The sequence below is a fragment of the Durio zibethinus genome, chromosome 12 (genome assembly GCF_047325235.1).
Source record: "Durio zibethinus cultivar Kanyao isolate XHJ-2024 chromosome 12, ASM4732523v1, whole genome shotgun sequence".
NCBI classification, from domain to species: Eukaryota; Viridiplantae; Streptophyta; class Magnoliopsida; order Malvales; family Malvaceae; genus Durio; species Durio zibethinus.
The window spans coordinates 4,701,312-4,716,166 of record NC_143173.1 but is presented as its reverse complement, the minus strand read 5'-3'; the positions used below and the strand labels follow the sequence as shown (position 1 = coordinate 4,716,166).

The 14,855-nt window shown below is 28.2% G+C and overlaps 1 protein-coding gene across 1 annotated transcript; it reads left to right on the top strand.

Annotated features, from left to right (window-relative positions):
• The first annotated feature begins 10,902 nt into the window (after window positions 1-10,902).
• On the top strand, window positions 10,903-14,613 carry LOC111297468 (protein SIEVE ELEMENT OCCLUSION B-like). The gene is made up of 7 exons (XM_089741604.1): window positions 10,903-11,150; window positions 11,242-11,334; window positions 11,573-11,976; window positions 12,057-12,145; window positions 12,428-12,531; window positions 12,634-13,095; window positions 13,721-14,613. The coding sequence occupies exons 2-7, from the start codon at window positions 11,266-11,268 to the stop codon at window positions 14,321-14,323; spliced, it is 1,731 nt and encodes a 576-aa protein (XP_089597730.1). The 5' UTR covers window positions 10,903-11,150; window positions 11,242-11,265; the 3' UTR covers window positions 14,324-14,613.
• Window positions 14,614-14,855: the final 242 nt, after the last annotated feature.

Here is a 14,855-nt window from a genome sequence, read left to right as displayed (position 1 = left end):
ATATATATAAATTAAATAAAAAAATTAAAAAAAATTTTTTTTTTCTTCTGTATTTTCCATCTCTCTCTTTTTAAAATTTTTTTGGGAGTTCAATTAATTACAATTCGAGGATTAATTGATTCAATTTTTTTCACATGATTAAATTTCGTCCAATTAAATGTTCATTTGATTTTAAATAGAAAATTAAGAGCTTGATTGATAGTAATAAAATATTAATGACTTAAAATGATTATTAAATTATAATTCAAGGATATTTTTTATCCTTTAACCTATTTTCTTTTATATTATGTAGTGCATGTTCCGAAATATTTTTCATTTTCCTGAAAATAATTTCGATCATGCATTTTTTAATCTAATTGGGTATATTAGACGATGCATTTTGATTGTATATCAAGGGTAACAGCATTGGACAGATCAAAATGTTCAAAAATCAAATAAATCTCACATCAAGCTTATGCTCTCAGGAGGAACACAGGTTTGCTTTGCTTTCTTCCTACTCCTGCGATTTCATGATTACTGTTGTGATTGTTCTGTGGATTTTGTCATCTGCTTGGTTTGGAACATCTGATCTTTCATGTCGACTACAATCTTATTTCTTTCAACTCAGTATTATCATATTTGGTTCACATTACATATAATTTTCAATCTGATATTTTCTTGATCTTAGATGTCTAACTAGGGTCTGGTAATTTTGCCTTCCACCTCCAGGGCTGGAATCATATTAGCATTTGAATTAATAGATGTTATTGCCAAATTTCGACCTTGTGGGGATCCGAAAGTGAAATGCTCCGGAAAAGCTCTTTATAAAGTTTGGATTAAGGATGAACCTGCATTTGCATTTAGATCGTTCCGTTTGTATTTGTAGAAATCAGTTTCTAATTTCATAAAAATATTTTTTTTTGTTGGCTGGATAACTTAATGCTTTTGTTTGTTTGTTTTTTTTTTTTTTTTTTGGAAAATTCGAATTATTCTTAAAATAGTACTATTGACGCAATCATTAAAATATCGAAAATATGTATTATTAAAATATTAAAATAATAATATTTTAAAATAATAATATTGTATTAATCGTTTTTATTATTAAATACTAAAAATATTATATTAATATTAAATTAAAAATATTTATTACTAATAATATGAAATTTTGAGATATTTATAATTAAAATATTAAAAGATATTTTATAGTAATATTTTAATATTTTTTAAAATTTTCAATTAAATGAAGTAAAATATAGAAATTTCAAAGCCTAACCAAATCATTTTTATTAATTTTTATAAAATTTTTAAAGTTTATAAAACAAAAACTAGTATTTTATATTTAAATTTATTTAAATATATTAAAAATAATAAATTAATAAATCGAATCTTGTTTTAGATAATTCAATTTTAAAGGAAGGCCGATTTAGACAATGACAGCTCTTAATATTTAATTTGAAGAATCCAATCAAAATTATACAATATATATTTTTTATTTGCTATTTTAATCAAATTTGAGAGTGAATATTAAATGCAAGTACATATTCAATACGAATGTACTCATTTTTTTCTAAAGTTTTACATATATTTGGATTGTTTGAATTTTATACTCAAATTTATCATATATATATATATATATATGTCAAATACAAATACTTCAAACAAAATAAAAAATTCAAGCAATTAACATAATTCATTTGAAGTTATATCAATTAAAAAAAAAAAAAAATTACAAAGATCTCAGAAAATAAGTCTAGTTGACTTTTTAAAAAAATACACTGTTGATACTTGGACGAAAGCTAAAAAGTTAAATTTTTTTTTTTTTAAACTTTGAATGAGTGTGATTTAGTATTTAAGATAAATCTATTACTTTTGAGAATTTGTGAATAATGATTTTGAATACAATAAATAGATAAATAATAATGTAATTTTAATTCATCTTAAATTTAATACATAAAATTAAGTTAAAAATTAAAAAAATTAACAAATAATAATTATAATATGAAAGTTAATTTAATTTTTGAGCCAAATAACGTAAATGAACTAATTATATAATGATATAATATATATTAAAGGATTTTGAAAATTTTTGAGGGGCCAAGGCCAACTTTAGTTACATGGATGGTCTGTCAATGGATAGAGATCTGATTTTGAAAATTTAAAATACCATATATTAATTAAAATAATCGAATTAAATTTGATCTTATCTTATCATTATTATTTTTAATGTCATTAATTAATTATGTGAGATAAAAGAATGAGTCAAATGATAAAATCAAATAATACGTGTATTATGTTGAGACACGTAATGACATAAAGAATTAAAATATAAATATCATACAAATAGTCAAATGTGTCTATATCTTAAATATGATACACTTATTATATGGTAACAAGTTGCATGGTATCATTAATTTGTTTAAATTCAATCTGTTTAAATGTTACAAGATGTAACACAATTAATATCCTTAACATGATGAGATAGGATTAACACGTCCATTAGCTTATTTATTATAAACTATTTAAACCAAAAATTGTTTTTATTAATAATATAATTTTAACATAAATAAAAATAAAATCATAGCTCCAGTGAGAGGGTTAGATTAGCGTATAACATTAACATAAATAAAAATAACATCATAGCTCCAGTTGGATTAGACTAGCGTATGAGGCTGGTGTAGCAAGGACAAGATGATAAGACTGACTGCTATGGGTAGAAAAGTAAGAAAGTTATTTAGATTACAGCCTTTTTTTTATACAGGTGCAACACAGACAATAGCAAGCCTCTCAGTCTTACCCCATTCGTTTTGAAAAGGACAAAACATCTACTTCTTACAAGGGATATGATTGAGTGCGATACAGTAAGAAGTTAGAATTCGATTCTTAATTCGTGATTTAATATTCAGTTTGAATTCTATCAAATTTTATTATTTTATTCGAATTCGATTAATGATTAAAATTAAATTACTTGAGTTCGTTCGATAAAATTTAATTAATATATAAAAATAAACTCAATTCTTATATTCAACAAAAGTTCGATTATTTGTACTCAAATTCAAATTCGAGATATTTTATTAATTAAAATAATAAAAAATATTTAAATATAAAAATTCGATTAGGCTCACGAGCTACTCGAGCTAGATATAAAAATATTCAAACTCGACTCGATCGATAAATCGAACTACTCGAGTTCGACTCGATAATAATCGAACCGAATTTGAGTTTTATTTGAATCTAACACAAATAATTTACGAGTACTAATATATCATTTACATCCCTACTTTTGATGAAAATACAAGGTAAAAGACTTACTTCAAGACTATTTATAAAAATGTTTTCTCTACAAATTTTATCAAAAAAACACTTTACCGTTAAGATTTTCCTATACGTTATATTTATATATTAAGCTTAGTTGAGTTTATTGCATTATTATTTTATTAACCTTATAAATTTATTATTGACAAGTTAAAATAGTCTTTTAAACATATCAATACATTTTAATATCATAAAAAATTAATAAACGTTATATTATGTATAATATTTCTTATAAGTCATAATATAAGTTATACAAATTATTTAAACCAAATGTATTGTTTTGAATATCAAATGTATAATCTTTTACTATGTTATTTAGAATAACACTATAAAAAAATTTTCATATACTAATACTTGGTTATATTGACGATCAAATTTCGTCAATAAAATAGACTTTTACTGACGGATTTTTAATACTGTCAGAATATATCATATTTATACCAACATTTTACTTAACTGTTGGTATAAATAAACTTTTTTTAACGGTATATAACTATTCATCAATATAAATATATTATATATTGACGATTATTAATGTAACCATCAGTATAAGCTCAAAACTAAAAAAACTATTGGTTTGCAAAAAATTGAATAGGATTATTGAAGGCGTTTTTGGCCAAAAATGTTTTTAATAATCTATTCAAAAAATTTTAGAGAGGGATTATTGAAAGTGTTTTCGGTCAAAAATACCTTCAATAATCCATACAAAATTTTTTTTTATAGATTATTTATTAACGGTCAAATTCCAACAATAAAAAAGATTTTTACTGATAAATTTTTAATATCGTCAGAATATATCATATTTATACCAATACTTTATTTAACCATCAGTATAAATAAATTTTTTCTGATGGTATATGACTATTCGTCAATATAAATATGTTATATACTAACAGTTATTAACATAACCATTAGTATAGGCTCAAAATAAAAAAAGCTATTGGCTTATAAAAAATTGAATGGGATTATTAAAGGTGTTTTTGGCCAAACACGCCTTCAATAATCCATTCAAAAAATTTTAGAGAATGATTATTGAAGGTGTTTTCTGCAAAAAAATATCTTCAATAATCCATAAAAAAAAATTTACAAAAAATTTTTGAAGGTATTTTTGAACAGAAACATCTTAAATAATCCTTTACAAAAAATTGAATAAGATTATTCAAAATATTTTTGGCAAAAAACACTTTGAATAATTCGTTAATAAAAACACTAGAATAGTTCAATCGGTTAAAGCATATGACTATTAATCATAAGGTCGTAGGTTTGATCCCTCTATCTAGCATTTTGAGGGTTTTCCAACGAATTATTGAAGGCGTTTTTGGCCAAAAACATCTTAAATCCCTTACAAAAAATTGATAAAAGATTATTCAAGGTATTTTTGATAAAAAAAATATCTTGAATAATCCCCTTCAATTTTTATGAGGGAATTATTCAAAGTGTTTTTAGCAAAAAATGCCTTGAATAATCCGTTAACAAAAACACTGGATTAGTTCAGTTGGTTAGAGCATACGGCTATTAACCATAAGGTAGTCGGTTCAATCCTTCCCTTTAGCATTTTGAGAGTTTTTTAAGGGATAATTGAAGGTATTTTTTGCTAGAACCGCCTTAAATAATCCCTTACAAAATATTGAATAGGATGATTCAATGCGTTTTTGGCCAAAAATACCTTGATAATCCGTTAACAAAAACACTGGAGTAGCTCAGTCAGTTAGAGCATATAGATATTAACCATAAGATTGTAGGTTTGATTCCTCTCTCTAGTATTTTAAAGGTTTTTCAAGGGATTATTAAAGATGTTTTTAGCTAGAAATGCCTCGAATAATCCCTTAAAAAAATTGAATAGGATTATTCAAAGCATTTTTTGCCAAAAATACATTGAATAATCCCCTCAATTTTTATGAAGAAATTATTTAAGATGTTTTTGACCAAAAACGTCTTAAATAATCTATTAACAAAAACATTAGAGCAATTTAGTCGGTTAAAGTATACGGTTATTAACCATAAAGTTGTAGGTTAATCTCTCCCTCTAGCGTTTTGAGAGTTTTTCAAGTGATTATTAAAGACCTTTTTGAAAATGCCTTAAATAATCTCTTACAAAAAAAATTAAATAGGATTATTTAAGATATTTTTAGTAAAAAATTTCTTCAATAATCCCTTAGAAAACCCTCAAAATATTAAAAGAAGGGATCGAACTTACGATTTTATGGTTAATAACCATATGCTATAATCGACTGAGCTACTCCAGTATTTTTGTTATCGGATTATACAAGGCATTTTTGATAAAAAAAACACATTGAATAATCCTATTCAATTTTTTATAAGGGATTATTCAAGGCGTTTTCAGCAAAAAACGCTTTGAATAATCCAAAAAAAATGGCAGAAGATTATTCAAGGCGTTTTTGGTTAGAAATACCTTGAATAACCTCATATAATTTTTATGAGGGGATTATTCAAAATGTTTCTAGCCAAAAACATCTTGAATAATCCTAAAAAAATGGCAGGAGATTATTCAAGGTATTTTTTGCTAAAAACACATTGAATAACCTCGTTGAATTTTTTGTAAGTGATTATTGAAGGTATTTCTGGCCAAAAACCCTTTCAATAATCCCTTATAAAAATTTATTGAGGGAATTATTTAAGACGTTTTTGGCTAAAAATACCTTGAATATTATTAAATTTTTTGTAAGGGATTATTCAAGGTATTTCTAGCAAAAAATAGCTTGAATAATTCAAAAAAAATGACAGGCTTATGAATTTAAATCATTTTCTTGACCTCCACCTCCCATCAAGTCTACATACTTATTACCTTCCACCAACTCTCTCTATCTCTTATCAACTCTACAAATTTAAATCTATTGGCACCCATTTTGTTTTAGAGCTAAATGAAAGTTGAAGTATCAAGACTCTCATTATTTCTTAAAGATATTTTTTATTTTTTGCATTTCAATTTTGTGTCATAGAGCCTACCTATTTTTTTGTATTTTTAACTGTATTGGATGAATCTAAGCTCAATCTTTATCACCTTAAAAAGTAGAAGTGTAGAGATCCGCACCTAACCTGCGAGGTATTGTCCGCTTTGACCCGAAGGTTTCACGATTTTGTCCTACAAAAGGCACCTCACAAGTTTGGGATTAAGTCTTTACATATATATCATTCCTTATCCACACATCCTCTTGATGTGGGATTGGGGGCGTTACAATCTCTCCATATTTAATGCTTGACGTCTCTGTCAAGCCGAGTTCATCCATAGGACCAAGATCACACCAGACCATCGTGTAACACTTAGTGACTCCTACGGCTCCACCGTGTAGCACTTTAGTGACTCACGACTGCGGACTGGTGATCACTCTGATACCATTTGTAGAGACCCGCACCCAACCTGTGAGGTATTGTCCACTTTGACCCGAAGGTCTCACGGTTTTGTCCTACAAAAGGTGCCTCACAAGTTTGGGATTAAGTCTTTACATATATATCATTCCTTATCCACACATCTTCCTGATGTGGGATTGGAGGCGTTACAAGAAGAGGGCTTGAAAATGTTATTACCATCACTGTTTTTGTTAGTGGAATAGCTTTAATAGGAAAAATAGATGAAAACTTCATTTGTTCTTCTATGGATTGGTGGCTTCTTGATAAATGTGACTATAGAACATGTAGCTGGGGCTTTTCTTCTTAATCTAGTAAGTAGCTTATCCTTAGGCCTTTTAGATAAAAATATCACAGAAAAAAATTTTTCTTTTTAAAATTTTAATGCCTATTTTACTTTTACAGGAATTTATTAAATAACAATATAGCTATCAGGAAATGAATTGTGTGACTCTAGCATTGGAACAAGAGTTGCAATAGATCAATATGCATATAATCTTCAAAACATTATTCAAAATATATATAAAAAGATTTGAGGTTTAGCCATTAGTAATAGCACTAAGAGGATTCTTTAATGTAAACTTCGAGCACCATGTTTGTAGACATTCAAACGTAGATGTTAATTTTTTTTTCTGGATTTAGCACAATGATGTTAGTTCTTAATTTATTTTAAATTTGTGGATTATAAAACAATTTGATTGTTATTTTATTTCAAATGTTATTAAATTTTTTACTTTTTGTGTATTTTTACTTTATATGAAATCATACATATTATAGTTATAAATAAATTAATATTAATAATTGACAATATAATTCAAAAAAAATTTTTTTACCAACACTTTAAAATTTATACCGATGCGTTTTATTATTGAAATATTTCAGGCTATACTGACAGTCATCACGAATCATCGGTAAAAGTTAAAACATATAAGGCTATATTGATGGGTATTGATCATTGGTAAAAGATATACTGATGGAGACATCGTTGGTATAAGTTGAAAAAAAATTAAAATAAATAAGTCCATACTAACGAGCATTAGCCTTTAGTATAGGTAAGAAAAATTAAAACATATAAGTCTATACTAACGGGTGTTAACCATTGGTAAAAGGTATAACAGTTTAACACACAACAGATGTTATACCACTAGATATACATTTACTAATGGTCTTGAACCATATGTATATCTCTATAAGCTATTTCAACAACTTAAAAATCATCAGTACAAGTCTTACCGGCAAGGGATATACTGACGGTTAAAAATTTATCAGAATATATATTTTGACCGTCAGTATAAGATTTATGGTGCTATATTGATAGATTTTAAGGTTTTACCGACATTTTTTTTAGCGTCACTATACGTCTGATTTCTTGTAGTGTAAATTATATAAAATTGATCATTCATTTGTGTATCTTATCATAATAACTAGGGTAGGAGCTCGACTTCTCTCGATTTGTTAGAATAATTGTTAAAACTAGTGTTCATATCAATAGGAAAATTAAGGAAGTAAGCAACAAATTTTTTTTAAACAAACATAAGGAGTTTAGGTAAACTAGTAATTAAAAAGGAGTTTAACATTAAGAATTGCTAATAGAAGAAAATTTCTATACAAAAGTTGAGGAAATAGAAACAAAAACTTCCTCAAGCAAGCGTTAGCAGTTCAACTAAACCGGTAATTTAAAAGAAGTTCAACATTAGGAGTTGTTAATAAAATTAAAACTACCATAAAAAGGTTAAGGAAGTAAGCATAAAAACTTTATCAATTAAGCATTAACAGTTTAGGCAAATTGTTGTAGGTAATTGAGAGAAACTGTTGATCACCAGTTGCTAATATATGTGTGATAACTTTGAACTTTTTTGGACTGACTTTCATGAAGATGCAATGGTAATGTATATTGAAATTGTTGTTATTTGCTAATTGGCCCCAACCTCCAAAGAAAAGCTTTATTTTTACCTTCACAAATATATTGAACTTCCCATTATTGGTCACTGCTTGCAATGGAAAGGGTGATGAATGATGGTTTTTAGGCAAATATTTTCTAGCAAATTGACTAGGAATGTGGTGTTATCAATGCAGTTTTCATTTAAGTTAGTTAAGAGAAACAAATTTAGTATAATAATGTGTGAAACATGAGGTTATTGCTCATTACCAAGATATAAGAAGCTCACATATTTATCTTAATCAACTTGCGATCAAACAAAAAGATGTCATTTTCATAGTTGAAGTTTTCTTCAAAGTTATACTCTTCTTTATCAAGATCTTTAGTATTGTAGAGAATAAATTTCTCAAAATGTGAATCTAAATCTTTTAAGTTAATAATTTCTACCTCATTGTTTGTTAGTTGATGTGCATTAGATGAGCTAGGTTGGTTCCGAGCATTATAGAGTGCTAGTGGAAAGAAAAAAAGGTTAGATTAAGATATTGTTTGGAAGTGAAAGGCAAGGAAAGAAGGAATTATGAATGTTTTATGGTTTGGATAGTGTTGGTGGTTAGCATAGTTCTGTCTCAAGTGAAGAAAGAAATATCAAATATGTTGTTGGTCAAATTATACTTAAAGATAGCAAAGTCTCCTAACTCAAATAGTGCGTAGCAACAAAATTTCTCTAATATTAAAAATTCAAAAAAGTATAAAATAATTTCAAAATTTTTTTAGGAAATTAAAAAAAAAAAACTTAAAAAATTCTGAAAAGATTTTTAAAAAATTCTAAAAATTCTAGAAAATTTTAAAACTTAAAAATTTTCAAAAAATTTCCAAATTTTAAAAAATCCAAAAATTTTAAAAGAATAAACAAAATTATGATTTTAATAACATTTAAAATTTATTAAAATTAAAAAATAACAAAAACTCAAAAAAATAAAAGCAAAAAAAAATTATTTTTGAAAAATATAATAATATATAAAAATTTTTAAAAAAATTATAAATTTTTACATATTTTTTAATCTTAAAATTTTTATTATTTTTATATATTTTTGAACTTTTAAATTTTTTTTTGAATTTTTTGGGTTTTATTAGATTTTTAAGTTTTTTTTTATTTTTTTACATTTTTTTAATTTCGAGGAATGTTTGAAAATTTTGAAATTATTTAATTTTTCAAAAATTTTTAGATTTTTTCTTATTTTCAGTTTTTTAAGTTTTTGTATTTTTTTAAACAGTAAGAAAATTTAATTTTTATAAATTTGAATTTTTGTGAATTTTTTTATTTTTTTAAAAAATTATCAAAATTTTAAAATTTTCTGAAAAGTATGATAATTTTTATAATTTATTAAAATATTTCATATTTTTAATTTTTTAAAAAGATTTAAAAATTATTTTTTATAATTTTTAAAAAAAATTTAGAGTTTTTTAGAATTGTTTTGAAATTTTTAGAATTATTTAAAATTTTTGAGAAATTAAAAATGTTTTTTAATATTTTTATATATTTTTTTAAAATTAATTTTTTTTTATAAATTTTAAGCATTTTAAAAATATTTTAAACGTTCTTTTAGAATTTTTTAAAATTTTTTAGAATTATTTTAAATTTTTACAAGTTCTTAAAACTTTTTTGATGTTTTTTAAACTTTTTAGAAATTTTAAAATTTTTAGAATTTTAAAAAAATTTAGAATTTTTTAAAAATTTTTTTGAAGTTTTTTAAAAAATTTTTGAATTTTTTCTAAATTTTTGTTTTAAAGATGATATGACATTAATGATACAATACTAATTAGATTTTTTTGAATATGTGTGAGCATTTTATTGGATATTCATTTTACGTCAGTAAAGTTAATTAACGACATTAGTCTTAAGTACCAACATGATAATGGATTTAAACGTTTATGTATCAATATGATAAAAAAAATTCTTTAAATACCAATATGACAAAAATTATAAAACTTAGGGGTCAAATTTATATGTAACCCTATTCAATTCATATGTATTTGAAATTATAATTATTTTTGTTCTAATATACGAATATTTAATTCCTTGACAAACAATAATAAGTAAATGCGTTCTTTACTTTACTCATAAAGTTATTTTCTTCCAACCATTTCCCTAATGAAAAGATAAAATAAAAGTTAACTTTTTTCTTTAGAATTATTGTGAATTGATGAAACGTCACTTATTTGACGTCATTTAAATTTGTATGCTGTAGAATGGTCACCTACTGGTTTTTTGCCTTGTTCTATAATGAACTAATGGCCCTTCCTGGCCTTATTATAAATATTTGAGGTTTGCAAACGATAGACATCACCTCTTTGCAGACTATAGACCTCACCAGGAAACCAAAACACCAAGTGACAATGAGTTCCGACGTTGGCATGATCAATCATTAATGCAACTTCAACTACAGGTGCAACTGGAACTTCAACTGCAGCTGCAATCAGCACTCTGACGCAAGAGAAGTTAGAGGAGCTTAAGAAAATTCATGAACATAAGAATGAAAGTCTTGGTCTAAATCTCAAACCTATAGTCGAAGTCATTAAGCATATTTTCCATAATATTGATGGTAATTTCGAGGTATTAAAAACTTCTCTCTACTTTGTCTTTCGGCTTTCACTTATACTTTGATCATATGCAGTTACTGATATAATGAGTTCATTTGTTGTAGGGTACACATGGAGTCCTAAACGGCATGACCAGCCTGACTGGCTCTGATGGCATTAATCAAGCTTTGGCTGATATACACAAAATCTCCTGCAAGGTTGTTGCCTAACACTCACTACATGCCTAGTTAAGTAGAAATCGATAGTTAGAGAAAAAAAAGTGCAATCGTGTCTAAAATCCAAGCCAAGCTAGGCCTCGAGCTTGACATACCACCCCCATTGCTGAACAAAACATATTCATATGTGCCAAAGAAACAAAATAGAAATTTAAAGTTAAATCAAAATTTCAAATTACATATAGTAACAAAGATCATAACATTTATACATGTATTTCAGATGTCATGCAATCACTCAGGACAAGTTGTTGCAACGACAGTGTATCTGCTCGAAACGCTCAAACATTATTCATGGAACCAAAAAGTGGTGCTGGTCGTAGCAGCTTTTGCCTTGAGTTTTGGGGAGTTCTGGCTGCTTGTTAGTCGTCGCGATGAAGACCCAATTGCCAAATCTGTCAATCTCCTAAAAGGTTGCTTGCTGATACCCGATTTCAATGAGCTTGTCAAACTTTTGAGGGCCATGATGGTTGCAGTGAACAGCAATTTTGCCTTCTGTGTGCTTCCTACTTCCTATATTAAAAAAGAGACATCCTCAATGATGGGTGCTATCAAATATTTCCCCAATCCTTCATGTCAGATCATTCGCCGTGTTGTATACATTGCAAGCACTTTAGGCAAAGAAAAGTAAGCCCTCTACAGCTCTAACCTGATAGTCAAGTAATGTATATAGAGTAAAATAACCAACCCTTTTACTCTGATTTCAGGGTTAATAACTTGAATGATTTCGCAGAAGAAATTGGCAAAATGAATACTACCCTTCAAGAGAAATTAAAATGTTGCCAAGAAGAAGTTGGTGAGTATCTTTGAATATATATTATTACCGAGTTTGGAGCATAGTTAGTTGGTTAATGACACCACCCTTAGGAGGTGGCACAAGCAGGTCTGAAATTCAACACCTGCAACACCTTTTCTTATCCTCATACTGAACTCCTTTGTAAAAAAATATTCATCATTATCAGTTGTGATGTATAAACTGTTAAATTGGGTATGTACTATAAATTTTTACTTGATACAAATATTTTTACTTGGCAAAGCTCAAAAGGTTTTGACAAAACTCTCGATTGATGTGATGCAGATGAACATAGACAAAAAAAGTATCAATACATTTGCGATCTTATTGGTCAATCTAATGACCAGATACAGATTATCGCCAAATTAACTGGCAAAGACGAAAATCAGGTCGGTTCAATTACATTTGTTTAATTTAAGTCCCTTGTATTTAGCTAACGCTTTTTTTAAATTGGATGATTGACAAATCGATTCCTTCTGCTACTGAAATAGGTTCCTGAAAGACTGAAAGACCGGCATGTTATACTTCTTATATCAGATTTTAACATCTCCATCGAAGAGATTAAGGTTCTAAATCAGCTGATCAAAAAGGATCACTTGTACGAGATGATATGGATACCAATTGGGGAAAGGTTATCCAATGAAAGGAATAAGTTTTTGGAGCTGAAAAAATATATGATATCGTTTACTTTGTTTGAGCCCTTCGATATTGAACAAGCAGTAATCGAATTCATAAAAAAGGACTGGCATTTTATAAAAAATCCAATTGCTGTGTCATTGAAAGGAGGAGAAGTTACGTGCCGCAATGCACTACCCATGTTGTTGACATGGGGAAATCCGGCCTTTCCTTTCACTGATAAAACAGAGAAAGATAAGTGGGATGAGATGGATAAGAAGTGGAAGCTTGATCTCTTGGTTGATGAGCAGATCATCGGCCAGGACATAGAGTCATGGGTACATAGTCTCTCCTCTGCCCTTATAATTATATCTTTAGTTATTTAAACACAACAATATATTTTAAGACACCGACCAAGGAGCGGAAGCGCATGGACAAGTGTCACGGACCTAAGGGAGAGTCCTGAATCCCACATCGAACATAATAGGAAGGTCCCTGGGGTATAAAAGGGTTCACACCATCTTCGCCTTGTGAGGCGCCTTTTGTAGGACAAAACCGTGAGGTCAGGGGGGCCAGAGCGGACAATACCTCACAAGAGTGTGAACCGTGACAGGAAGGTTGATCTGGGACGCCGGAAGGGTGAATGCCCGGGTCCTGGAGCCGCGCGGGTTCGGAGCTTGAGTCTCGACCCGTGACACAAGCAGGACCCTAAATATTGAAAAACAAGAAAATTTATTTCTGCACGCTAAAATTTTTCCATAACATCTTTTCCAAAAAATATGTATATATATATATATATATATATATAAATTCATCCACAATTTTTTTGTATATTATAATTAGACACCTCAATAAAAATTCTGAATCTGCACCAACCAAACATTAGATATCAGTAATTATTTTTACATTTAGTTCACTTCTCTGAGTCTTGATTCGATTGCTATCTGATCCTTGATTTATCAGAAGAAGAAAGAGACTGTCGTATGCTTTTTTGGTGGTGCAAATATTGAATGGATCCAGAATTTTACTGCCGAAGTAAAAGTTGCTGCAGAGGCTACCGGTGTTTCCTTAAAAATGGCTTACGTGGGAAATAACAAAGGCAAAGGGCTGGCGAGGAACGAGCTTAGTCTTGCCAAAATCCATGTCATCGAATCTGAGTTTCAGTGGCATTTTTGGGCCCGGTTTAAGAGCATATTGCAGACAAAAATCCAACATGGTAAAACCTGTAAAAGTGATCGCATAATGCAGGAGACCATGAAAGTACTTAACTATGATGGCAGTGGTAAAGAATGGGCAATATTCGGCATGGGATCAGATGTGATGGTCACAATGAACGGAAAAACAGCTATAACAATCATGTCAAAATACAAAGAATGGAAAAAGGATGTATTAAAGCCTCGGTTTTTTCTCCAGGGAATAAGAAGTTATATGACCAAACTGTCGGTTGATCATGGCTGCATCGAGGTTCACCTTCCCGTTCTCGGTCAGCTTCCAGGGATGGTATTCTGCCCCAAGTGTTACAGAGTAATGGAGATGTATTACACATATCGCTGCTGTGATGAGTAACTAGGAATCTATACGCATAAGATAAGAAGCTACTATATAAATAAAGATCACTTTTGGGTTTTTAGCCCTGGTGATATAATGAAGTCCATGGTTAGAGTCGAGGACTTGTGTGATGTTTGATGGTGATAAGTCCAGGACTTGTGTGATGTGTGATGGTGATATGATGAAGTAGCCCATGGTTAGAGCCCAGGACTGGGGTGATGTGAGATATGTGATGTGTGATGGGAGACTTCAATATAATATCATGGTTCAATGCCTACTTTTGTCCTATAATGATCTCCCTTTCTCTCTCTAGGAAATTTCGGTTATTGGCAATAATTAATAAAATAAGAATTTAAAACTTTTATAGTTGAAGTCGTCTAAACAATCATTTTTTAAAGATAATGTTTAATATTTTTTCTATTTTTAGACTCACTTTTTATATATATTAAAAAACATAATAATAAAACAAGAATCTATGCTATTTTTCATTTAATGGATAAGTAAGTTTAATTTAATCACGCAGACATACAAATTTATGTGACTAATTTTG